Source organism: Puma concolor, chromosome A1 (assembly GCF_028749965.1).
Source record: "Puma concolor isolate L17-30 chromosome A1, mPumCon1.1.hap2, whole genome shotgun sequence".
Classification (NCBI taxonomy): Eukaryota; Metazoa; Chordata; class Mammalia; order Carnivora; family Felidae; genus Puma; species Puma concolor.
Genome location: NC_141667.1, coordinates 53312930 through 53340158, shown reverse-complemented (window position 1 = coordinate 53340158; position 27229 = coordinate 53312930). Strand labels below are relative to the sequence as shown.

At 39.0% G+C, this 27229-nt stretch overlaps 1 protein-coding gene and 1 long non-coding RNA gene across 5 annotated transcripts in view; one reads left to right on the top strand and one right to left on the bottom strand.

Moving 5' to 3' along the window:
• LOC147584169 (uncharacterized) overlaps positions 1–12767 on the bottom strand; it is a 38703-nt gene extending 25936 nt beyond the window's left edge. The window contains exons 1-2 of one of the 2 annotated variants that reach the window (XR_015251964.1): positions 12619–12767; positions 11195–11366 (exon numbers count right to left, since the gene is read on the bottom strand). This is a non-coding gene — a long non-coding RNA (uncharacterized LOC147584169). Of the gene's footprint in view, positions 1–11194; positions 11367–12425; positions 12540–12618 lie in introns of those variants that run through there. The other variant, XR_015251966.1, reaches the window with a different exon arrangement.
• Positions 12768–13278: 511 nt separating this feature from the next.
• The window catches only part of GABRB2 (gamma-aminobutyric acid type A receptor subunit beta2), a 239307-nt gene continuing 225356 nt past the window's right edge, over positions 13279–27229 (top strand). The window contains exons 1-4 of one of the 3 annotated variants that reach the window (XM_086708488.1): positions 13279–13799; positions 14866–15094; positions 15256–15347; positions 16342–16409. In XM_086708488.1, the coding sequence (XP_086564614.1) occupies positions 15018–15094; positions 15256–15347; positions 16342–16409 (237 nt within the window). In that variant the 5' untranslated portion in view covers positions 13279–13799; positions 14866–15017. Of the gene's footprint in view, positions 13800–14097; positions 14227–14865; positions 15095–15255; positions 15348–16341; positions 16410–27229 lie in introns of those variants that run through there. The other 2 variants (XM_025924851.2, XM_086708508.1) reach the window with 2 other exon arrangements.

Sequence of the window (27229 nt, the reverse complement as noted above, 5' to 3'; positions counted from 1 at the left end):
TCAGTGGAAAAGGATACACAAATATGTGTTGAGGGAATTTATGTCAATGGGCTCTAAAACAAACAAGCAAAAAATATAAAACAGACTGTGCTGTTGTAGTATAACACTGTGGATTGTCAGAAGTAAAATTGTCTACCGTTGGCATTGTCATCCATCATGTTGCCTAAGCAAAACTGCAATCTCAGAGGAAGTAGGAGGGGTGAGAAGTGACTTAAAATGATTAGTTCCGCTCCACAGATGCAGGAGCTGGTGCGCTAAGGACCAAGTCAAGCATCTTAGTTGTGAATTTGTTTGTGAACGTGTCTGTGATTTGCACCATGAGGGAAAATGAAGAGAACATGAAACCACATTTTAGAACTGCATGTGATGGTGAAAAAATAAGTAGGCTATATTTTATTCTTGTTATTTCCTAACAACTTTGTGGAACCTGCAGACGGTCCCCCCCTCCCTCTCCTCCATTCATGCTTCCACAAGTGTTCCTGTTAATGTTAACCTTGCTTCCAAAAACAAAATAAACACAATGTAGTTACTATGAGTCAGAAGGATTTAACATTCATTTTTATTATGACCTTCCCAAATGATCACAGTGGATAAAACCACCAACTCTGAAGGCAGATTGGCTGAATGTAAATCTCGCCTCTGCCATTACTTGCCTTGTGGACGTAGGCAAGTTATTTAAGCTTACTTTGTCTTAATTTCTGCATCTAACTTAAAAAAAATGTTGAGGATGATAACAGACCTACAACCTATGCTATTCAATTCTGTAGTTGTGGCATAATAGCAAGCATTGATAGTATCTAAAATAATGAGTTCGGCCATGACCCTATAAAACAGGATCAAGCTATGTTTGGTTAGTGATCCATAGTTGTCAACTGCCTGATTTAGGTCACAGAATTTTAGATAGAGAAGGAACTTTAGGGATCACTTAATTTGACAGCCTTATATTACATATGAGACAACTAGGAGACAGGAAGAAGCTGTACCTTGTCTACCTCCTCTTCACCTCCCCACCCTCCTCCACCAAAAAAAAAAAAAAAAAAAATCACATAGCTAGTGTGAAAGTAACAACAAAACTAGTTGTTTTTCTTATATAACTTATGGTATCATTTTCATCTGCAGAGTTCTTTTTTTTTTAATTTTTTTTAACGTTTATTTATTTTTGAGACAGAGAGAGACAGAGCATGAATGGGGGGAGGGTCAGAAAGAGAGGGAGACACAGAATTGGAAGCAGGCTCCAGGCTCCGAGCCCGACGTAGGGCTCGAACTCGTGAACCATGAGATCATGACCTGAGCCAAAGTCGGACACTTAACCGACTGAGCCACCCAGGCGCCCCCATCTGCAGGGTTCCAATAATGATGTCTTATTTTCCAAAAACAAAGGTTTTCCCTGGATTGGATCTCATACTTTCCAGTGCTCTCATGCTCACTCCCCAGAAGCAGACCAAGAAAGAAAAACTTTTGGGCATGTGATAAGCAAGTAGGGGAAATAAGATAGGGAAGTCGGAGTAAACCAAATAAGGGTGAAATTTCAAGCCAAAGCCATTAGGCAGGTAAGTTTGAGCCTGACTTCACGAGGAAACTCTGGAGTATAAGTTGCTTAAGGATTGCTCTACTGCCCACCACATAATCATTGGTTAATGGGCACTGAGGAGGCTGCAAATTCTCCAGTATTTTCCAGTGGTCAAAAGCTGCCCAGTAGCCCAAGGGGTGGTATACTGAAGAGGGTGAATGCAGGTACTGCTCATAGAAATCACTCCAAAATAATGTGCATGGGGTGGGTGGGTGGTGTGGGGTTGGGAGGATAAAAAAATTATCTGAGGGAATTTAGGTAGAGCACTAGTTTAGTCTTCTGTATGACCTTAATAACAGGAAAATAAATAAATAAACCTGTTTGAAGAATTAGACCAGAAATTTCTGCTGCAAGCTAGCTATTTGAAGTTTTTTGTTTTATTTATAAAAATTCATATTGTATTTTACCTTAACATCTCAATGATTACTTGAGGCTCTTTCCAAAACTATGAGTTTGATTTGCAAGCTTCAAAAGTTGTTTTAACTGATATCTAATTTTTTTAACTTTAAATTTTAGGGTTTTTTTTCTTTCTTTCTTTTTTTTTTTTTTTTTTTTTTTTTACCATCACTCTCCTACTCTACTTTCTTTGTTTTCTGGTAGAACATCAGTTTTTATGCAAATAACATCTTAATGGTTTTCTCTTCTCATACCCATTTATACCTCCCTCTCCATATAGAAGGACGGAAGGGGGCAGCCAGTTCCTTGTATGCCACATAACCCCACTCCCTAGAGGAAAAAAAAGAGTAAGCATTCATTTCACTATTCAGGCTTCTTGCAGTAAATTCTTCAGTGCTTTTCCCGTCTAATTTTAAAAGAATCTAAGATGTAATGTTTCTTCCCCACGTCAGTTCAGCTTCACACTAAGATTAAAATGATCTATGATGCCATGGCATTCCTTTCAGATCTCACGCCCCTTTGTACGTGGAAGTGACATACAAGATCCTCTCAAATTACTAGTATGATTTATATAACATGAGAAGTGTTTTGTTTGTTTACTTCGTTTCCTGGTAAAGATCTTACCATATTTTCCCAGTAGTGTTTTGTTTTTTGTCTTTTTTCCCCTTCTTTATTGCTCCTTGCTCCCTGACCTCTCTGTATTGTTGAAGTTTATATGACTGCTTTCATGCTACTACTGCATACTTAAGTTCCTACAAAACCTAAAATATTTACTATCAGAAAAGGTTTTCTGATCAAAATGATGTGGCAACTATAACATAGCCAATAAATGATCAAAGGATGACTGGATTCCAGATCTTACATCTATTTACATAACTTGAAATCCTCATCCTGATGTCAATGTTTTCCACATCACGGCTGACATTGCCAGTCATTTATTTCTCTAGCCAGACACTGGTTTGCCAATGAGGAAACTTACCTCAAATGTTTCCATTACCCACCCTTCTAGGTCCATTTCAAATCACATCTATTTTTTTTTCAATGCTTATTTATTTATTTTTGAGAGAGAGAGAAAGCACAAGTTGGGGAGGGACAGAGAGAGAGAGAGAGAGGGAGACATAGAATCTGAAGCAGGCTCCAGGCTTTGAGCAGTCAGCACAGTGCTCAACATAGGGCTCAAACCCACAAACCATGAGATCATGACCTGAGCCAAAGCCAAATGCTTAACTTGCTGAGCCCAGGTGCCCCCAAATAGCATCTCTTCAGTAAAGGCTTTCTCATTTAATTCTAACCGATTGTGGTCTATTTTTCCTTCAATCTTCCTTGGATTAGGTTCTTCTTGGTCTATACCTTTCTTGTGACATTAATATTCTACTGTTTAATTATTTTTTGCTATCCTCCTCACTCTGCTACAACTTAGCTCCTTGAAAGGAAAAATCTTTTTGTTTACCCCAGAATCAAGAACACTTGCAAATACATAGATGCTCAGGATATTCATTGAATTACTGAATTAGATTTTGATACCCTACATATAGAGATGACTTTGCTGTTTTATGATGTTCAGTTTCATCTCATATCTTCTGGGTGCTGGTCACTCACACTAGTGACATCTGATAATAATAGATTCTTAAGAGTTAGAAGGCTTTCACTGTAGCCTAAACTATGAGAATTTCTCTTTTAGAACTTTGACAGATTAGGGGCGCCTGGGTGGCGCAGTCCGTTAAGCGTCCGACTTCAGCCAGGTCACGATCTCGCGGTCCGTGGGTTCGAGCCCCGCGTCGGGCTCTGGGCTGATGGCTCGGAGCCTGGAGCCTGTTTCCGATTCTGTGTCTCCCTCTCTCTCTGCCCCTCCCCTGTTCATGCCCTGTCTCTCTCTGTCCCAAAAATAAATAAAAAACGTTGAAAAAAAAAAAAAAAAAAAAGAACTTTGACAGATTGATCCTGCCCAAATTATTTAGTCAGTTTCCCAAATGTTTTTATACCAGAATTTTTATATACTACCTACATTATTTTTGTCAAATGCATGTGCCACCTGCTCTGTTATTTTTGTCAGTAGTTTCTTGAATTTACTCACCTTTAACTTGCATAAATGTATTTTAAAGAAAGGCAGTATCACCACCTTTTGTGTAAATTTAATATTACTGGCCATAAATGGAATATAACCATAATAAGAAAGATCAATACATTTGGATCTGAAGATTTACATCTCTCAGTTAAAATAGAGACGGAACAAAGTTGTTAGGGGAATGTTGATGACATGTTGCTATCAAACTGAGACTTTCTTGGCAGTTTAATCAGGATGGAAAGAAAGCTGATACATGTTGTGATACTATCCTATTTAAATCTCTGTCCATATATCTACAGTCATCTCCTGAAGCATCAGGGTTTACATGCGAACTTCTCAGTAAAGTGCATCTTTGAAGCCTACCAAACTCCCAAAGTACTCACTGCTTCTTGTTGAATTATCATTGGCTCCAACAGCTAAGTCACTTAGTTCTAAACTCTCATTACAATAAAGTATATCTAGCAAAAAAATAAAATAATACAATTTTAAAAGTGGACAAAGAGGGGTGCCTGGGTGGCTTAGTCAGTTAAGCATTGGACTCTTGATTTCGGCTCAGGTCAGGATCTCACAGTTTTGGGGATTGAGCCCCACAGTGCGGAGCCTGCTTGGGATTCTCTCTCTCCTCTCTTTCTGCCCCTCTCTGTGCACACATTCTCCCTTTCTCTCAAAAAAAATAAATAAACATTTTAAAAAACGGACAAAGGACCTGAATAGACATTTTTCAAAAGAAGACAAAAGAATGGCCAACAGGCACATGGAAAAGTGCTCCATGTCAGTAATCATTAGGGAAATGCAAGTGAAAATCACAATAAGACATCAACTCACACCTGTTACAATGGCTAGCATCAAAAATACAAAAGATAAATGCTGGTAAGGATGTGGATAAAAGAATCCTTGTCTACTGTTGATGGGATTATAAACTGGTACAGCCACTTTCTAAAACAGTATGAAGGTTCCTCAAAAAATTAAAAATAGGACTATCATATCATCCAACAATTCTACTTCTGGGAATATATTCAAAAGAAATAAAATTACTATGTTGAAGAGATATCTACACCCTGACATTCATCCATAGCAGCATTATTTACAAGAGCCAAGACATGGAAACAACCTAAGTGTCCACTGATGGATGAATTGATAAAGAAGTTGAAGAACACATACACCATGGAATAAAAACCAAGGAAATGCTGCCTTTTGTGACAACATGATGGAAATTGAGGGAGTTCAATGCTAAGTGAAATAAGTTAGACAAAGACATATACTGTAAGATCTCACTTACATGTGAAATCTAAAAAACAAATAAACAAACAGACTTGTAGAAAAAAGACACCAGAGTTGTGGTTACCAGAGGTGGAGGGGAGGGGAGGGATAATCTGAGGAAGGTGGTCAAAAAGTACAAACATCTAGTTGTAAGATAAAGAAGTACTAGAGATGTAATCTACAACATGATGACTATAGTTAACACAGCTGAATGGCATATTTGAAAGTTGTTAAGAAAGTAAATGCTAAGAGTTATCACAAGAACAAACTTTTTCCCCTTTTTTTGTATCTATATGAGATATTGGGTATCACTACACTTATTGTGGTAATCATTTCATAATATATGTAAGTCACATCATTAAGCTATACACATCAAACCCATACAGCCCTATATGTCAATTATATCTCAAGAAAACTGGGATTTTTTTTTAAAGATACATTACACTCATAACAATAACACTGATAGATATTGGCTGTTGGGCTTTCTATCCTGAAAGGCACTGTCTTTATTTTATAATGCAATGGCTGTGCTCTAGGCTACCACATACCACATCCCTCAGTAGGACACTTCCTTTATGGCTGTTAATAATTTATTTGAACCTGAAAGCAAATTCATTTTCTCAGGAAGTAGGAACAAAACGTGTCTTCATGCAGTTTCTAATATGGGAGAATTATGTTAAAACATGAAAGGAAACATTGGTTGTTATCACCTACTCTTAAGGTTTCCAATTAAAGAAAATCTTCACTCTCACAGACTGACTACTTCTCCTCTCCTCCTTTTCTGCGGAGAAGCTTTCTCAATCACAAAATCTTGACACTTTCATAATATTGTGAAAGACAAATAATATTAGAACTTACCTCATAGTATTTTGTGAAAATTAATGAGGTGTAGACAGGTGAGAACACCAGTATCAGGAAAGGTCATTTGGTATCAACAATGACGTATGTGTCATGGTTAAATACCAAACAAAAGTATATTTTTATTATTAAGAAAAATCACATACTAACACTAATTAAGAGGCTATTCTATGATTATTAATATGCTACTATTCTATTTAAATACTTAGCAAAAATGTTGCTGTGGAATTCATTCATTCAATATATATTGATAAGGTTTTACTATGTGTAAGTAGAGCTAATACAATTATTTGACATTAATATTATAATGTTTTTACTAATAGGTCTTAGTTACTCAAATATTAATTTATGAGGACCTTTTATCCCTGGTTATTCTCATTCATAATTTTATTAATTTATATCATTTTCCTACATGTATTTACTTATGTTTACTCAGTTATACCATGACTTTTTAAAAACAGTTTTCAGGGTGATTGTTTCACATATGATTATGTGAGCTGCTAAAATGTAATGTAGCAATCATCTACCCTTGACATGAATCTGAGAGACCAGATGTCCTAGATTGATATATTCATTCATTCATCCTTACTGGCCAGTTGCAGGGACATTCATGCAAGACAGATTCTTCTTCTAGCAACATTCAAGTCCCCATGTCATAATTTCTGTATCTAAAACATATGGTTAGTAATAATACCTATTCCACCTCTAGTAGATATCTGTGACTTTATCTGTTCAGCATCCATTTCCTCTCTTTCTGGTAACAGAACATTAATAGTCTTACTTTGGGTCATTATTCCTCAACCATTCACAGTCCATATTGTTTGAATATGGTTTATCCCAGCTTCAGGATCCAGGGCAAGTGACTGGTTGATGATAGGAGTGGGATCCAAGCCCCCACAGAATTGGGTGGTGTAACTAAATTGCTAATCTTCTCAGTGTTGCTAAACGAAGCCAGTTTATGGTTATCTTTGGAAGCCAAACTTCATAAAACAGAACTTTGAGCCTTCTCAATTTACCTGCACTCAGAGTTGAACACCCTTAACATGACCTAGTATTCATTTACTTTAGCTAGTTTGAATTTGGTTTCTGTCCCTTTCAATCCCAAGAGCACTGAATAATATACTTCACAGAGTTAAATGAGTAATTGTTGATGTTCATCACAGAATAAACAAGCTAGTAATCAAGCACTCAATATGTATTAGTCATGAATAATAATTGGAATTACAATTTATCAATTAATGAGTGTCTCATACAAGTTAGGTGAATGCAGTGAGCATAGAGAATAATAAAATAAGAATACAAGTCCCTTGTAGAATTAGCAAATGGAGATGTTTCTGAAGGTAATTTAAAGAAAAAACAAAGCAAAACAAAAAAGCAAGACTCTACAATTGGTTTAGATTGAAGTAGGGAAAGGACTAACTTTCCTTGAAGCTGATGACAGCTGGAGATTTTCACAACCTTCATATGCCCGAGTCCTCTAACTCGTGGAGGCCCCATGACATATAAAATAAAACATATTAAAAATGTATATTGCCCATGTGAAATTTAAGTTTGATAATTATAGACATAATATTATGTTTTATAGACATTTAATTAAACATTAATTTCAGCATTTAGTTTGCTTTTCTAATTTGGGGCTAATATGTACATTTTTTTTTTCAAGATTCCAGCATTTTTATAGGCCCTCTAAAGGCTTGTAAACCTAGGTTCTCTAATTCAGGCAGCTAGTGGATAAATAGTCCTGGTAGAGGAGCATCAGGAAAGGGCCTCAGCGTGGTGTGACCCACATCCTGGAAAACTCCATTGGTCATAGTGGATTACCTATCTTTGGCCATCCCTCAAAAGTCATCCCTAAGTAACCAACAAACCTGACGGAAATTTTCAAAAGTTACTCCTTAGAATCTGCAATGTCATTGCTCATACATCAGTTTTGTTCCTTCACTTGTATTGATGAGGCACACCTCTCCTCCTCCTTCAGGTTTGGAGAAGTGGTTGGTAAAAAGATAAGGGATGTGGTGTTTTGTTACTACTGAGACTGAATACAATTAGTATCCCCATGGTGTCAGAAGTTAGGCAATTTCCTCATTTAACAATTTTACCTCCATTTGGAGCATCAGTAATTTCATTTTGTACTTTAAGGTACACTTTTTCTGTACTCTTCAAGATCGATTATTTTGAGGTGGTGCTGCAAGGTAAAAGGACCTTCAAAAAAATCTGGTAATTCAAGCCCTGAAAATTTCCTGTTGGTCATCTGATTGTTATCAAATCTCTGTTAGATGCAGAGATCCTTTGGGCTAAGATTTTATTTTGTTATAAAACTCACTAGATGAGACATGCTGAGAACTGACTGAAAAGTAGACAAATTTATGGAAGTTTTATTTATAAAGTTGATAGTTATCAGGAAAGGCCTGAGTCCTTCAGTATTTTCTTATAAACTGTATAATCTTATAGTCACTTAATTTTTGCTTATATTTCTTCATATATGAAAATATTGTAATAGTAACCTTTCATAGGCATATTGTAAGGATTAAATATTATTATATGCAGAGAATTTGAAACACTATGAGACACATTAATATTGCTATACTATTATTACATGTTAATTTTCAGTTAAATAGTTTAAATTGGTTTTTATGTCATCAGGCTTACTATGGCCAAGAATTTTACAGAAACTCAGACTTAATGTTAGTCTTAAACTGTTGAAGGAGAAACACTCAGGACTCAGTGAACATAGAATTCACATTTCTAATTCTATGTGATAAAACATCATTAAGACATAAGCCCATACTTTGCAATTTACAGTAATTTAGAGATAATTTTTATTTTCCAGTGTCTGCGAAAGCAAGGTTTGCCAGACATATAAATAAAGGGTATTTTTAATTAGCATAAGAGAAAAAAATATTTTATAACAGTTAAACTACTCTAGGATCCTTTAGCATATACAAATAAATAAAAGTACATTAATGCATAAGATATATGTAAATATTGTTTAAAAATGATTCTTATTTGTATATTACACTAGGTTCCAGGAAGCCATATACTTGACACACTTTATTAGTAATTGGTAAGTTTATATTATTGTATGTACTGAAAGTAATAAATGTATATTTTCTTCCTACATAGTGTTTCTGATGTTCTCCCTAGTCTTTAGTATTACTGAAATTTCTAAATATTATTTTATAAGACCCCAATCAATATTTAAAGCTAAAAGATCCATTATTCATTTAAAAAAAGTAATAGTACTTTTTTAAATACTTTCTTTGAAAAGTAATCATTTAAAAAGTATTTAAATGATTTGGCAAAATAGGTAACCCATGTTCCATGAAACCTTCCCCAAAATCATCACTGCTGATGATTCACCACCAGCAGCAGGTCAGTGAAACTGACCTGGCACCATGGGCATATTCCATACTTGTTCTTCATCAGATAAAAGGCTATGATACAGAATTCCACATTACCCCCTCCCAACGGAGTTGTGTTAGTTTCCAGGGAAGGAATCAGGGAGGCAGAGTGCATTACCTTCTGTATTTTATACCATATGCACATAATGTCTACTCCAAAATTAACATACATTTTAAGAATTTAATACAGCTGAACAGTCCTTTATCAGAATATTCTCTTTCCTTGGCTTTTATCACCACAGTATCTTCCTCTTACCTTTTAGGCCAGTCCTAATTTTAGTCTTTTGATAGCTGTAACTGTCTTTTACCAGAAGATTCTCTTCTAGATCCTCTAGTCTCCTCATTCTGCTCATCCTCCTGAGAAAAGTCTTATGTGCTCTTATGATTTAAGTTATTTACACCCTCAGCATCTTCAAATATATACTCATTCATTAAAACATATGTATTAAGTGTCTACTATAGGCACTAGGTACTGGAATACAGCAGTGAGTAAATCAGATAAAAATCTCTGTGATTTCTTTTTAACTTTTATTCCATGCAGTAAGATGAAAATAAAATGTGTAAAATATAATACGGTAGTAATATTTTCTAAAGAGACAATACAAAGCAGGAAAGGGCAACAAAGGTGTTAGGATGAAACATGGAAATTTTCTATTGGTCCCACCTCAACCCTCACTTCTGAGCTTCAGGTGCATATATCAAAACATCCAGTGTGCCTTGGATGTCTAGCAGGTACCTTAAACTTAAACTGTGACCCAACCTGAGTGTATTATCTCCAGCAACTTTTTCCAGCACCACTACTGAACTACTCAAACCAGAAATGTGTGAGTCATCTTTGGATACCTCTCTCATTCCCTATATTCCATCTGTCACAAAGTGTAGTCAGTTCTATCACATAACTTGGGCAACTTCTCTACATCTTTACTGTCACTATCCTAATTCAGGTGAACATCAATTCTCCTCTGGATTCCTGCAAAAACAGATCTCACTACAGCTACTACCATCTTCCTCCAGTGTCACTAAAACTCATCCTGTCATTCCCCTACCTCAACAGATCAACGGTCCCAAATTGCTACTGCCCAGATCTCTAACTGCATCACTCTTGGGACCACTCTTACCCTTCTCCTTTAGTCTCAGGGTTCTTCCTTCATTCTTCATCTATGCTATCCTCTCTTGGCCCAAGATATTTGCACATACTATTTCTTCTTCCTGGAATATTCTTCCCCCAACTCTTCATTAGGCTAACCCATCTTTCAAATCTCAATTGAAGCATGAATTTATCCAGCAAGTTTTATTCAAATACTCAAACTGGTTTATTTGCAGCAATTATGGATTCCATAATATCCTGTCTTTCCCACTTTACACATCATGCTACACCAGTTATTACTTCTATATTGGCTCTACCCATGTGGGAGTGTGAACTCCAAGAGGATAAGGACCATGTCTGCCTTTACCACATGTCATCCCCAGTGCTTGTCAAATAATGTTTGACATAGAGTAGGTGCCCAGTACATATTTACTGAATAAATGAATGACTATTTTAGTAAAGATTAAGAGCAGATGATTGATGATTGCTTTTATCTGGCATTTATATGCTTCATGCACAGAGATGATTTTGAGTCATGATCTCTAAATAGTACTTACAATTTTGCCTTCTCATTGTGTATCTGGGATCACAGAGGATGCTCTCCAGCAACTGATACATCTTCAGATTCCAGTAGTGCCCTCCCTTGCACATTATTGTTCCAATTTTCACATTCCTAGGTAGCGATATCAGTCTTCCGGAGAGAAGTCCTAGAGAAGTCCTAGAAGTCTGCTGTACAATAAAGACCCATTTCAGGTATAAGTTGATCTCAGGTTTTATAGCTAGTGGAAATATCTCTTTGATTATGTTAGTAACATCTATTGGTAATAGATATCCCTGAGATGTTACCACATAGAGAAAATATTTTTTCTCCTTTTGATTGGTTTCAATACATTGCCTTTTTAACCTTAATTCCCTTGAAATGTCTGTTTCTCTCTTCTCAAGTCTGTCTACGATAATTGCATTAAATTTATGTCCACTCAGACTATATAGATTAATGCTATTAAACCTTGTTTGTTTTCCTGTCCACTCATTATGCTTTATTATTAAAAATTGTTAATATTTGTTAATTTCATGCCAAATGCTCCACATATATTTATGTCATTGTAAAATCAAATGGAGAAGGTTCAATTATCATTCTCAGTTTTACACAGGAGTAAACCATGGCTTAGAGAGGCTAACTGACCTGTCCAAGTCACAAAGATACGGAGTATTCAAACTGGGATTTAAACCCAAAGTTCTGCCTCCAGTTCCTTTGAAACTCTCAGTTTGCACTGTGCTATTGTTTTACATGCTGAGACACAAGTTATTTTAACTCTTTGCTTACCTCTCCCTTAATTTTCTGTATAAGGTAAGCCTTCAATAAGTACTTGTTTAACTCTTCACTGGGCTGTTATTATTACTGCTGAATGACAGTATTTGTGGTACTGTTCTTTTTACTGATTTTTTTCTTTCCCAACCCAAACTGAAGAGAGCGTAAGCGGGAAAGGCTGGCAGTGCAGAAAGTGCAACAAGGATAAATAAAAGTCGGAAGGAAAAGACAAGATTGCTAGGGTTTCACCAGCTAGTTACTTGGGGTTCAAACTGCTTTAGGAATCCGCTGGACGTAATGCTAGTAATCTAAACTTTGTTCTTCCTTCAGGACGTTCGCTTGTGTAAAAGATTCCCATTGTAGAGAAATGTAAAAAGAAATGGAGGAAAATTGGCAATTTTGCTCTATCATGGGTCTATATTTTGGTTCCTGTAACTCGCAACCTGAGTAATTAATGATGGAAGAATTACAGATTTCACCGTTCTCGTTTATGGCGCTGATTTTCACCTGTCCCTAATTCAGAAACTCCCTTACTCTGTGAAGGCACACAGCTCTTCCTTCCCGCTCGCGTTTCCTCCCAGGGGCGCTTTCGGATTCCCGCCTCAAAGCCCTCTCGCCTCCACCCTCCCCTCGGAGTCATTCCTCCAAGCGTCCCCAGGATGACCCTCTGACCTAAGCGGGGGAGGAGGGAGGTTGTCCGGAGGTAAATGGGTCAGGAGCAAGGCTCGGACCTGGACCGCGGGGAGGCCCGGGTGCTGCGGGGACCGAGAGCCGGCCGAGCGCCGCCAGCCCCTGCCTCGGCTGCGGGCGGCGAGCGCCCCTCCTCCTCTCCGACTTGGCCCGCCAGCGCGCGCCTCCCACTCCCGCAGCGGCCGAGGGCTCCTCGGGCCGGGGGAACTGCGCCGCGGCCGAGAGCCGGCAGCCGGCAAGGTCTCGGACGTGGGAACCAAGGCTGTCTAGTCTAGTGGTTAGGGACGCTGGCTTTGGAGTCCAATTCTGTTTCCACCTCTCGCCTCCTAGGTGACCTTGGGCGAGTTGCTTCGCTTCAGTGTGCCAGTTTCTAAATCGATATGGGGAAACTGAGGTGAGGGCTAAATCCTAGGATTGTTGTATTAACAAAGCACTCCAGGCAAGTAGTAAGCGCTCAGTTAATAGACAGCAACGGTCAGCCCTCAAGAGTGAGAAGCGAAAACTGCTCTGGGTCCAAGGATGTAGGTTTGCGCTCTCGCTTTTCCAGTTCTGCACCGAGGAGTAGGGGGAGGGGCCGCTGGGAGCACCTGCCCTCCCTCCCCTCCCCCCCTCCTCCCCAGTTCCAAGATAACTCGGGAGAAGCGGGGAGGCATTCGTCCCAACCTTGGGTTCGGGCTCCTTAACGCGGCCCAGATCCCCCAGCCTAGTGGCAGCCCGCGGCGCCCGCGGCACGTCTCTCTCCCGCGAGCTGAGGAAACATTTCTGCCCTGAATTGAGTATCTCCCTCCCTCTCCGACCACAGAGCTCGCTCGCTGCCTCCTCTGGGACTCGGCAGCCGTGGGGAGTCCGGCAAAGCCTCGGGCGGGAGGGAAGAGACAACCTCAGGGTGTGAGAGTGTCCCCCCGCCCTGGGAAGGGAAGCGAGGACGAGGGGTGGCGCGGAGACCGGGGGAGAACACCGGGCCCCCTGGCGCTCCTGGGCCCCATCCTCATTTTGCTGCCTTCTAGGGACTGCTCTGGCTTTTCCCGTCCCGAGGCACACACATCCCCGGAATAGCCAGGTGTCCCAGGCCGCCACACGCCCGGCTCTCCGCCTAGGGCAGAGAGGCCGGAGGCTCCAGCTCAGCACGCGGCGGGAGTGGGCGGCGAGCGCCAGCAGGCGAGGTAAGGAGGGGCGGGGGGCGGGTGGGGAATGTGCCTTCACGTGCGCGCGCCTGTGCGCGTGCTCCGAGGGGGCGTCGGGTGGGGGTCCGCCCCAGGGCCACCCGCCCTTCCTGCACCGTGTCCCCGCCCCAGCCCCCTCGCACCCTGCACCCAGGCTCCGGTGCTAGCCACGCGCGTTCCCCACGCCCCCGTGTCCCAGCACCCCCTGATCCAAACCCCACCCTCCCCACTAATAATTTCCCAATGCAGAATCAGACCGAAACCTGGAGAGAGAACGTTGCCTTTCTGCTCCCCTCGCCCCCCCCCCTTCTATAAATAATCCGGACTAGCGGGTCAGGCACGTCACACGGCAAGAAACCGGGACCCCGACGTTTTCTTCTCTGGGAATAGGGGGTAAAGGGTGAGGAGAAGGAGAAAGAAATCGCTCGTGAGTAGTGAAGAAAAGCTTGCTCCTTGACTCCTAGAAGAGACCAGGCACCATTTTATTCTTTTCTTTTTCTTTCTTATTTTTCCATTTCTTATTCTCTACCCCCCCTCCCCGCCCCAAATCCAATGGATTGCTCAGCACTTCTCCCATTGGTTTCTTTCCTCCCTCCCCCTTCGACTACTGCACCCACCGTCCCTCCCCCCCAACCCCCGCCGCACAACCCCCACCTCCAGCACACGTCTCGCCCCACGCAGGGGATGCTATTCTCCAGGAAATAAAGTTCAAACTCCTCGCCTCATAGGCTTGCTGAGACCAGAAATGGGCTCCCAGGCACCCGTCTTCCACTAGCACTCCACACCTGCTGTCTTTTAAATTCCTAATCTGGTTTTGCATATTTAAGAGGAAACATACATACACGCCCCAAAAACCCACAACCCGTGAGGTGCAAAACTGCCTCCCGCAACTACCAAAACTTACCCGAGGCTCTAGTTGTTTTTGTCTTAACGGAAGGAAAACAAAGATTTTACTCTGGGCCCTCCAGTGGGGTGATATTCAACTATGTATATGTTGTACACATATATGTTTTTTCTTTCTCCCCTTTAATTTTTTTTTTTTTTTTTTTTTTTTTTCCTTAGCAAGAAAATCTGCTCGGTCCCAGGCAGCCGCCGCTGCCCCTTTGATGTTTTGGTACACCGTGCGCATGCGCCTCACATTAGAATTACTGCACTGGGCAGACTAAGTTGGATCTCCTCTCTTCAGTGAAACCCTCAATCCCATCAAAAACTAAAGGGATGTGGAGAGTCCGGAAAAAGGGCTACTTTGGGATTTGGTCATTCCCCTTAATAATCGCCGCTGTCTGTGCTCAGAGGTAAGTGTGCCCAGCATTTCTCTTTTTCATTTCACTTTGAAGGGCTCTGTCTGCATACCTCTGTGAGCAGGGATCTGTAGTGAGGATCGGATAGATGCTGAAGACGCTCTGCCTGCTGCCTTATTGATGCCTGTTTATTGTCTTTTCTTTTTTTTTTTTAGTGTCAATGACCCTAGTAATATGTCGCTGGTTAAAGAGACAGTGGATAGACTCCTGAAAGGCTATGACATTCGTCTGAGACCAGATTTTGGAGGTAATGGGGTTGCCTTGGAAATAAGAAACAGCCTAGTTATAGCCTAAGCTGTCTTTTGAGCTTTGTGTGCGCTGTGCCTTCCCTCTCCCTATTGTTGGCTGCATGTGGTATATCGGATGTGTCTCTGTGTTACCATATTGAGAAAGTGATCCAAACTTAAGTCTATTTGTCAGTATCCAGCACTTAGATGGTCTTTCAGTGAGACCCTCTTAGAGTTTATAGGTGACTGCTGTCCTTCACCTTCACTGCTAAAATCCTTTGCTTCACCGTCTTTGCTTCATTGAGATACGAGCCTCTTAAGTTTAGTTAATGGTGTACCCAGAGAACCTGGCTTACTGGAGGCCATCGTGAACATTTTTGAGAATAAAATGTGCAGGCAATTGGTTGAAAAGTGGCATTAATCCCCTGTGCCCGCCTACTTTGGAAGAGTTCTGGCATGGTTTAAAGTGGCTGGTGTCTGGGCATTCTCCAGTCCTGGAAGCCCCACTGCTTAGGGCGGTGGGAGGGAGGGGGGGTTCGGGAGCGCCAGAAAGTAGGTGGGGAGGTAGGTGGGAGAAGGGTGAAGGACCCCTTGCTGCAGCCTTAGATACACTGTTATGCCCATTTAATTTTGCTTTAGACTCTTATGAAGCTCAAAGAGTTAAACCTGCTCACTGAAGGACAGTGGGAAAGAATGAGGAGGAGGGGGTTTTAGTGCAATATATAAAATTCCCTCGGGCTAGACTGATTCCTGTGCTTCTGTGAGTTGTGTGTATTCTCACACTGAGACAGCTACATATGTAGACAAAATTGGAATCTCTTCCACAAAGGCACATGTGTGCATGTTCCATAGAGCGTTTCCTAGAGGAGTGCCTGGCACTCTTTTTAAAAAGGAGCAATGAGGGTGAACAGCGGGGGAGGGATCTGGGGCAGAATACCCCAAGCCCAGGGACTACTCTTGCTGAGAATGAATGAAGTTCTGAGAAATCACGTGGCTGGCCATCTTGGTTTGCAGGTCCCCCTGTGGCCGTGGGAATGAACATTGACATTGCTAGCATCGATATGGTTTCCGAAGTCAATATGGTGAGTACTGAGGTTTATAGTTGTACCTCTACAGACCTTCATTTGGGGACAGGAAGTAGGAAGGGGTCAGTCAGTGGGGGTGGCATAAGCATGAGTAAGCATATGAAATGGGGATGAGGGCTGGGAATTTTGCTTTGGAACCCACTGTGTTTGAGGTTTCAGAGCCCTTGCTTTTTGGTCCCTAATGATTTTTCCAACCTGGTTCGGATACTTGAGAATTGGTACAGAGCAAGTAAAAGCATCATAATTCATGTGCAAAACACAACCACATGCACAAGATCCCTTGCAGAAGCCACATTTCCTAAGGTTTATTGAGGAACCAGGTTCATCAAGTGATTTTCTGAGTTTGGAGTGGGGTCAGGAAAAGAGGGAACGGTTTTGAGGCTATTTCACAAGGAATATAATCTTACAAACTAAACTGTCGCTAATAGACTAAATAAATGACCCTGGGATACAGATGTCCACTTGTTGCTTTCAGAGATGGCCTTTTTACAAGCTGATGGCTGTCACCTCCCCCCACAATTGTTCACCTGCTCTTTTAATGTCTCTTCCCCACAAAAATAAATTAAAAAATTGTCCACCCTGTGTTCTGAAGGTAGGCTCAGACCCATGTGCCCTATCTAGTCACTTTTGCAGTGTTGTACACTGCGTGTCCTAAGCTTGTACAGTTTATGGACAGCAGCACTCCTTAGTGGCTACCTCCTTGGAATTGGGGCAAATGCTGAGAAAAAGCCTCTCTTCCTGACCAGGGACACTTGTGGGGGGTTTGTTTCATGCAGGAGCGCCCCCTGCTGCCCATGTGGGGGCACTGCAGACAGACAAAACCATGACAAGTGTCCTAGATACCCCAGAATACTTGGGCTACTTCTTTCTCCAGTGACTTTTCTACTCTGTGTTGTTAAAGTTTTCTCCCTTGGAAAAGTCTGTCTATAAAGGCCACATTTGACTGTAAGATGGTAATGTTACTTTCAATACTGAAAGCACACCGCACATTTCAGAAGACTGTTGTGGCATGGTTCTTCCTAGAAATGAAATGCACTAATAAAGAAAAGGGTGTAGTGTGTAAAGTTTTATGTAAAAGACTTCTCAGCCAGCCATCAGGACTTGAAAGTTAGGACATTTACTAATTAACTCAAGACAGCAAAAGTAGTTGATATGTTCTTAACATTATGCAGATTTTCATATTCCCAGAGTTTAAATAGAGAGAAAACTCAAATAACTAACCTCATCCCTATACATTGTCCAAAGACAGGTGATAGTCATTAGCATTATGACATTATAAAACATAACTACTCCAGGGAATATTCAACTCTTTCTATAAAGTTTCTGCAAAGTTTTAATGCCATGTATCTTCTTATATTCTAATTATTGGGAAGGCTTTTTTCATATAGGATATAAAAACAGACTGAGACAATATTGGGTGATTCAGAACCACAGATTTCCCACATATTATGAAAATTCCCTGTGTGTCTAGAGAATACATTTTCCTTGGGAAACTAATTTCTCAGATGCACAAATATTCGCTTTTGTGGAATTCTAGAGGTCTTTCATTAGTTTAAATTTTTAGTTTTACTAGAAAAATTTAAAAAGGTCCTAATGTGGGTACTTCCTAAGTCCCAAAAACTTGAATCTAAATTGTGTTGCTAGACACAAAGTGATGACAGAAATCAGATGTGGTTCTGTGCGTCCTGCATGTGGTTAAATTAGGCTGCTTTCTTTTGCCTTTTGATTTATTTGTGTTATTTTTTTACAGCCCTCCTCTTTGGAGCATCACAAAAATGGTGTTCTATGGAAAATTAGGAAATAGATTCTAAACAAACAATGATGAGATGATAGGTCACCTGTGATAGGTCAGCTATGAACTTGGATATATTATATCCCCCAACTGTTTAGAGTAGTGCTGTGCTGTGTGTGTGTGTGTGTGTGTGTGTGTGTGTGTGTGTGTGTGTTTTAAATTTTGTTCACCTTTTACCTGCATACAGCATTTTGGAGAGGTATCTGAGCTGGACACAATGCCAAGACCTGCTAGTCAAAATATAGACCCAGCTAAGGCGGGGTGACATCTCTTAAAGCTATTTACTGTTGATGAAAAATCATGGGATGTTGAAAGTGCAAAAACAAATGTCAGGTTGTAAATAGGCCAGTACTGCAGCATTAATGATTAGAACGAAATGTTAAAAATTCCATGCCAGATTCCTTTCTTAGCCTACTGCTACCACATGCGGACTTGTCCAGACACATTTTTTACTTGTTGAAAAATTAACACTTATTTCAGCTAACATTATAGTGACTTAAATTATCCTTCAAAGAAAAATTTTGTGATGTATGTTATTTTTAAGTATGCTTATTTGATTTGAAGCAACAGCTGGGAAATTTCATCATTGGTGTGTAAATAAAATAAAGATGCTTGTGGCATATTACCTCTAGTATAGGGGTCTAAAAGTGTTAATATGTCTTGATTATTTTTAGTTCTGAAAGAATGGTTGATTATTTAAATGAAACCTCAAAAGTGATTAACATACATGTTTTTGCCTCATTATCTTTTATTACCTGCAACCTCTGGTAATTGTAACTTTCTTTTACTATGGTGAATCTTCCTTTGAAGGATGGTAGGCTCCAGACCATTTAGATTGTCACTGACTCATTTGTACTGAAAGAAAAGAGACATGTCAATGTGATACTCTTGGTAAATGACAGTGATCGAAAAATCTGAACCAAATCAGGAGTCTTGAATACTAGTTCTGCTTCTGCTGCTCAGTCATCCTCAGGGAATTCACAGATGGACAGGGCTAAATTTCCTCACCTGTTAAAGAGGAGGAATAGTCCCATTGTACCTATTTCAGGTGACTACCAGAATTAACAAAACTATACATGTGAAAGTGTTGATGTTCCATGAACATAGCTTATGTAGAAGACTGAATAACAGACTATCATTCAAGAGAATTTGTGTCCACTCCAGCTGCTGCCCTAAAGGTAATATACTAGGTCTCAAGTTTGTTTTTTTTCTTTTTTTTTATGTGTGAATTGAGAGGGGACATAATAATTTGACTTCCAACTCAAAGTTATATGTATTTCTGGTTTGGTTTATTTAGTAGCTCTGTTGAGTACAAAAAAGTTCCAGGAAAACATGGAAATCTAGCATAAATGTAAGGAAACTGCAGAATTCCTAAATGTCATACAGTTGTGAGTTCTTACTCGTGAAGGTGAGGTTGGTAGCTTACTCAGGTGACTGTTGGCCCAATGCTAGATCTTTGGAAGAATGTGATTTCAATTAGAATGCTCCTGAGTGGAAAGCTTGGCTCTAGAATGAAATATTTTTAGATGTCTTGGTTACATTGGCAGGGATCTTTTTGTTAAGGTTCTTTGATGAAAAGTGCATTTTAAGATCCAAAATTGGCTCTGAGAATTATGGACTGAAATAGCTTTCTCTTCATTTAAAGTAGATTCTTCTCCATCTTGAAACAACACATTTGCCAACCAAAGAGTGAAGCAATATTTCACTTTTGAGGAAAGAGTTCTAGTAAACACACACACAAATTACCTTTTTATGGAATGGCAAATGAAGAAAACTGCTGCCTTTTTTTTAAAACAGATGTTTTCTTGCATCACCAGATGCACAGTTTAAAATTCAATTCAACACAAATGCTTATTTAGCAGCTACTATGATCCAGCCATGTTGTAGGCCTCAGAGACAGAGCAATGAACAAAATTGATTTGTCTCCTGACCTCATGAGACTTAATATCTAGGTGCTCACTATTCTTAATTCTTCTGTAGACTCTTACTGTACTTATGCTTAGCATAGTCTTATCTTTTCTTTAAAGCTTTTTTTATGAGCAGCTGAATGAGTACCTAGTGGTCTGTATTTCCCATGAATTCCTTTGTCACTTCTTGGTTTCACCATTCATTTGTTATTTGCCATTTCAAAATGCTGTGTATGTTACATATTCATTCTGTTTTCCTGATCATGTTATAAACTACATGTAGACAGAGTTATAATATATCACTCCATGTGGTTTTGCTCTATACACAATGACTGGTTGGATGTTAGACCCTGGGTGAATGCCACAAATATTGGGTGAACTATTTGTTTTCATAGCAGCAATTTGTTATTATTCACTAGACACCGTACCATATATGTGGAGAAACAGAGCATAAAATCATAGTCCTCAAATTCAAGGCATTCGTTGTTTAATATAGAAAAAAATCACAATACAGGATTATAAGTGCTTTGAAAGAGGAAATACAAAGGGCATATTGGGAATGCAGAATACTAAGATATTACATAGAAATTTCTAGGTGAAGAAATTAACTAGAAATTATAGGACTGTGGATAGATGTTCCAAGTAGAAATAATGGCACATAGGAGAAAAAGACACAGAAAAATAAATGGGGTTAGGAATTTGCAAGTAACTTTGACTGGAATTGGGAGTGGGAGTAAGGAGGTGATAAGAGCTTGTATTGAGATCACAGGTGGTGATCAAATTATAGAGACCATTTTTGCAGCTTGAAGTGTTAAATTTTGTTCCAAAGACTGTAGAGATCCATGAAAGGATGTGAATAGGAGAATTGCATGAACAGATTCACACTTCAAGAAGATGCTTCTGAAATATGAAGAGTCAAGCAAGACTTAAGTTGGGGGATAAGATGAAAACTCACTGCAAAAATCCAGGAAGAATTGATGAATTGAGGCAGGGATGTAAAATAGAAGAAAGAAAAACAGCACATTTATGAGGTATAAGCAGAAGGACCTGGTGAATCCCAAATTTCTGATGGTACTATTTATTAATATTCAGAAACAAAAGGGGCATCCAAGTTGGAGGCGGGAGTCAGGGATTAGGTATACGGGCAGATGGTGAGCTCAGTTTGGGATATGTTGACTTTTCAACACACATGAAATCTCCCAGTGGGGATTGGGAAATACAGTTCTAGAGCTACGTAAAAAAGTCATGACTAGAGAGGTGAGCTTCTACATTGTCATCGTATAAGTAATATTTATAACAGTATGAATGGACAAAATTAAAAAGGGAAAGTGAAAAGACAGCTACAGTTAGAGATCTGGTGAGCACAAGTGGAGGAACACTGAAAAGGAGTCCACAAAGAGTAACAAGGAGCTAAGCAACAATCAGAGAGTTAGGAAGAGAACCTGCAGATAACAGTGTTTTGGAAGTGGAGGTACAAGAGAGTTTAAAAAAGAAGGAAGTGATCAGTTGTGTCACATGCCAAAATGATCAATTGAAATAAGTTGTGAGATTCATCTACCGAGTGTAGTAGTAACAATAGCTCACTGGTAAATATAGAGGACCTTTGGTAGTTGGGAACTATACTTTTGAAAAGTTTGGATCTGAAGTAAAATGGGGAGAGAGCAATTACTAAAAGGAGTGATATATAATTTGGAGAAGTTTCCTTTGGAAGGGAGCAGGTTGCAGATACAACACAGGAGATGGGTGGGGCGGTGGGACAGGAAGCTAAAGGCTCACTTAATTGAAGACCTCTATATTCTCTCCAACATGGGAGACATTTCCTATTGAGAATAGAGGAGGTTAAAATTGGCCTCTGTGGAGAAAGGGTAAGTAAGTGAGGTTACCTGGGACACACAGAAGGATAGCCAAGAAGCAATGAAGCATGGTGAAGTGTATATGAACACTCTCCGACTACAGGCAGGCTTAAGCCTAAGTGAATTATGCTTAGAAGTTCTCCTACCCAACTTTTAGCAAGCTATTATGTTCTCTCCTTTTTCTTCTACTCCTTTGCACCATCATCCCCTCTCCCTCTCTTGTATATTACCCAACATTTTCCAAGTCATGTAACACAAATAGAATAGAATAAAGCTAGTGCTTATTGAGTTCTTAACTCATGCAAGTATTCTGTTGATTTGCATTATTTCATCCAATGCTCCTATAAAAACAGTGAGGTAGCTACATCAGCCTACTTACAAAAGAGGAACCTGAGGCCAAGAGAGGTTAAGTGACTCGTTCAAGGTCACACAGCTAACAAATGACTGACTTCACATTGCTTGATCTTAACCATGCTGCAGTTTTAAGTTGTAGCAAAGACTCGTTAAAAAAAAATCATGTTCATTCCTTGAGAACCCTGTTTTGTTGTAGTTGCTATTTTTTTGAAAGAGTGGATAGATCAGAGAAACTAATCATAAGATGATACTTCTCACTCTCTTCGCCTTAAAAAAATCTTAATTTTATTAGTGATTCCAAGTAGATAGTTTATTCAGTATACATTAAATAGAAGAAATGATACCCATCCTTCAGAAACACATACTTTAAATTACATCTGTTGAGCATGATTTAAACCATGCAATAAAGGAAAATTTACATAAGATCCAGAATATTTCATGTGTTGTAATTTCTGTCATTATGAACGGGTGCTGTTGGTTAACTTGTCTAATAATTTTCTTTTGCCCTAGAAGAATCTATCAGATAACAATTAAGGCCAATAATTGCCAGGAAATAATGGCTGCTACATGTTTATGAATCATAAACTCGGGGGTTATGGGCAGTGAGTGGACACTGTGTGAAAACACCACACCCTTTCCCCCCCTTTTTGTTATCATAAATACCTCATTTTCAGTTGAATTTTTTTTTTCATTGAGAACACATTTTTCTGATTTCTGGTTAATTGCTTCTGCAGATAATTCTCCTAAAGGTAGTTGAATTCTTTTCCTTTTCTTCCCAGAGCTTTCCTTCCTCCATCCCATGTAGTATAAATGAGACTCATTATAAAGATTACATCTCTAGAAGACTTACCTATTTTAAAACATCTATGACACTTGATATTGACAGTTTATAAGTCTATTTTTTCTGGTTAACTCTTAGGGCAATTTTTTTGCTGTTACCTTGTGGGTACCCTGAACAATGCTCTTGCTTAACTATGGGCATGAAATAAAGATGTGATAATGGACTTCCTCTGCAGGAGACAGCAGGCTAAGGAAGTATCTCAAGTTTCATGTTTTAGTGCATCATGTGTGCTTTGGTGTGCTCCTCCAAGTAATTAAGTGGTTGTGGGAATTTTTTAAGAATGTAAATCAAAGTGTTTTTCCTAACTATATGGGAAGGGTGTATATATGTTAACTTTGGGGAAGGGCACAATTTGTTTTATGATCATTCTATAACAAAGTTTCTTACCTTCAGCATTGCTGTCACTTTGGACCAGATACTTTTTTGTTGTGAGTGGGCGGTCATGTGCATTGTAAGAAATTTCATGGCTTTTCTTGCCTCTACTCCACTCGGCTGCCAGAAGTACTCCTGCTGTTGTGAAAACCAAAAGTGTCTCCAGAAATTGCTAAATGTGCCATGTGGGGTGAGGGGATTGTCCCCAGTTGAGAGCCACTGGTGTAAAGAATGGTGTTGTGGTTTTGTCTCTAAGCAACTAGAGAAAAGAGATTTGTCACTGAGATTTTCTCATTGATTTTGTGCTTCGTCACCATTTTCATTTATGTTTGGTGGTACATTGTGACGAAACCAATTTGAAAATACCAACAAATATCAAAAGCAAAAATTACCCATATCCCTATTATTTTATTAAAACTGTGTTTTAATTTGTATTACCTTCTAGCTCTCGTCTATTAGTTTATTCATGTTTTACACATTGCACTTGTTTTGTAAAGATAATTTTATAGTCTATATTTTCACTTAACACACCATGCATATTTTTACAGATTTATGCTTTCTTTATAAAAAATACACATCTCTACTACCACCAGTGTAAACTGGTGGGTATTTTTCCTTGATCTTACAAACATATAATGAATATATTGACATTTTATTTTTTATTCATTCTGAGAAACCATTTTAAAATATATTTTATAGATTATTAGTCATAATTATAGCTATCGATTATTTAAAAATAAACTTACTTAATCTTTTAAATTTTCCTTTTAATGTTTATTTATTTTTGAGAGAGATAGAGCACAAGCAGGGGAGAGGCAGAGAGAGAGAGGGAGGCACAGAATACAAAGCAGGCTCCAGGCTCTGAGCTGTCAGCATAGAGCCTGATGCAGGGCTCGAACCCATGAACCATGAGATCATGACCTGAGCCGAAGTTGGACGCTTAACTGACTAAGCCACCGGGTACTCCCATATTTACTTTTACTTTTGCACCATTAACAATAATATATAAATCACATACAAAATAGAGAACTGGATTTAAGTAGCGTATAAATGGAAATTTTAAAAAATGATATATCAAGTTGACTCATATTTACACAGCCACTCTTTACTGTTTCTATTCTGATATTAATCGGTTTTTCCAAAATCAATTTACACTTTTCAGATGACAAAAATACTTAGGAACAGTTAAAAGAGGAACAAGAAGCAGGGGTTATGAGTTTTTAAAACACAAGATTTATGTGCATTTCATTTGCATTATATATATATGTGTGTGTATATATATATTTATATGCAAGGAGAAACATGGCTTTATGTTATCCTGCCCCCATTTATATGGAAAAATATAGGAATGTCTTTAGCCCATTGGCTCTTGCTGGTGCTCATTTTGTTAACATTCTATTGGCATTTTTATTGCCAAGTCTTATTTTCCTTGCACTATAATTTGGCCCCTACTGCCCACTTACTTGCCAAGAGGTCTTAACTTAGAAGTAATTGTTTGGCAATTGAAGCTAAAATAACTTCTCTCCTAACACAATAGCAACAATTAATGAAGTTTTAAAGGTGAATCTACCTGTATCTTAGAAAAGTGATACAAAAGTAAGCCATAGAGGAAGATCGGAGATTTTGAGGTGTACAAATTCATGGAAAGTGCCCAGCACGATGCCAGACAATTAGTAGATGCTTGCCAAACATGGATTGGCAGAATTGGTTGAAGGGGTAGTTGAAGGACTTCAGTACATCAAGCTACCAGGAAGTGTTTATCAAGGGCTAACTTAAGCAGCACTCTACCAGTTAAGCTGCATTGTGGAAGGATGGGAAATGGGACTAAGGTACTTTCTAGAGTCAAGAAAGATTAATCTTACTGCCTGAAGAGGGAGGTGAGGGTTGATGGAGAGAAGAGTGTTTCAGATGGTGGGAGAGGAGACTGGTATGTCTCTCAGGTAAAAGAGTCAAAATAAAAAATTGGGAATCAAGTTTTACAGTGATTGTCAAATTTTTCTGTGCAGTAGAATCTCTGAGTCTAGTGTTAATATTCATATTTTTAAGGCCCATATTCAGAGTCTGACTCCTCAGTCTAGGATGGCGTTCAGGGGTCTTCATGTTAAGTTTTCTACGTGACTGACACAAGTACGATCTGAAAGGCACTGTTAGAGGAACATGAATTTTATAGTGAAGTTGGAAGCTGGATAATTAGTAATAAAAGAATTTGACAACAACTGACTGGCCTCTAGTTGTAATATGGATTTTTACAACAATATAAAGATCTAAGTAGTAAGGGTGGGTGGGATTTGCAGAAAGAGACTTCATGGCAAAGAGAGTTGAACTGAACAAATGGAATCAGTGCAATTTGAATAGATGGAAAATTAGAACAGTCCTGTGGGAAAGGGCAGTAGGGTATAGACAGCATGAAGAAAACCATTGCATATTAGCAATAGTAATATTGCAAAAATATAAATTTAGGGTGTGTATGACTATCTCAATGCTCACAGAAATCCAATGACCTAGATAATAGTATTATCATCATCTTTTAGAAATGCAGAAACTAACAACTGGATAGATTATATAATTTCTAAGATTTCACAGCTAATGTAAATGGATCAGAATGGTAGGGTGCATATGGAGGGTATGAATATCAAGATCCTTAATTGCATAGGATCTTGATGGCTCTGCAGAAGAGACCTTGGGATTTCTTGGGTGGGTGCTCTGACACTGTGAGAGAGCCTTAAGCATCTTCACAAGGAACAAAGTTAAAGGCAGAAAACACTTCATAAAGGAAGTATGAGAACATTGAAAAACATTTTCCAGATCTGATTTCTATTTTTATAAAATGTCCTTTGGAACTTCCACAATAATTTTATTGACACACATCATTAAAATGATCGCAGTTCTATATTTAAAAAGAACAAAGGTTGAACAATGGTTGCAAAATGGTGGAGGGATGAGCACCTAGCACAGTGTTTGATACTGTGAAAAAATTAATAATAGCTGTATTGATTATTTAGTTTTAAGATGTCTGAAAAATATCAGAAATACTTATATTTTAATATACATTTCATGGTAATATGATTTTGCTATCCTTGTTTAGCTATGTAATTGGTGGTTAGTAATAGTAGCATTACACGTTACATATAGGGACAATGGCACTGAATAGCTCCCTATTAATTATTTATGGCTGCCTGATTATAATTCTTGAAGTATGTGCTTAAACTTTAGGCCTCAGTGATTAAACAAACATCTTGAGGTTGCTCCTCTAAAGATCAATAATTCAGTGCCTAATTGGTAGAAGACCATTGCATCAAAAACATTTTTATAAAATGTTTATCTCTAGACTTTTACATAGTTTATTAAATTAAATAGTTTTTAAAAGACACTTCTCACTCAACTATTTTATTTTTTATTTTAAATAGAAATGATGGTTGCATCATGAGAATTAATCTACTTGACTTGCTTAATAAATGTGTATTTATCTAGCTATGAACTAATACATAATGTTCACTATCAAACATACTCAAGGTAGAGATTTAAAGAGGATTTGAGGGGCACCTGGGTGGCTCAGTTAGTTGAGCATCCAAGTCTTGATTTGGGCTCCAGTCATGATCTAACAATGAAAGCCCACTCCCACATTGGGCTTTATGCTGACAACACGGAGCCTGCTTGGGATTCTCTTTCTCCCTCTTTCTCTGCCCCCCCCCATCTTT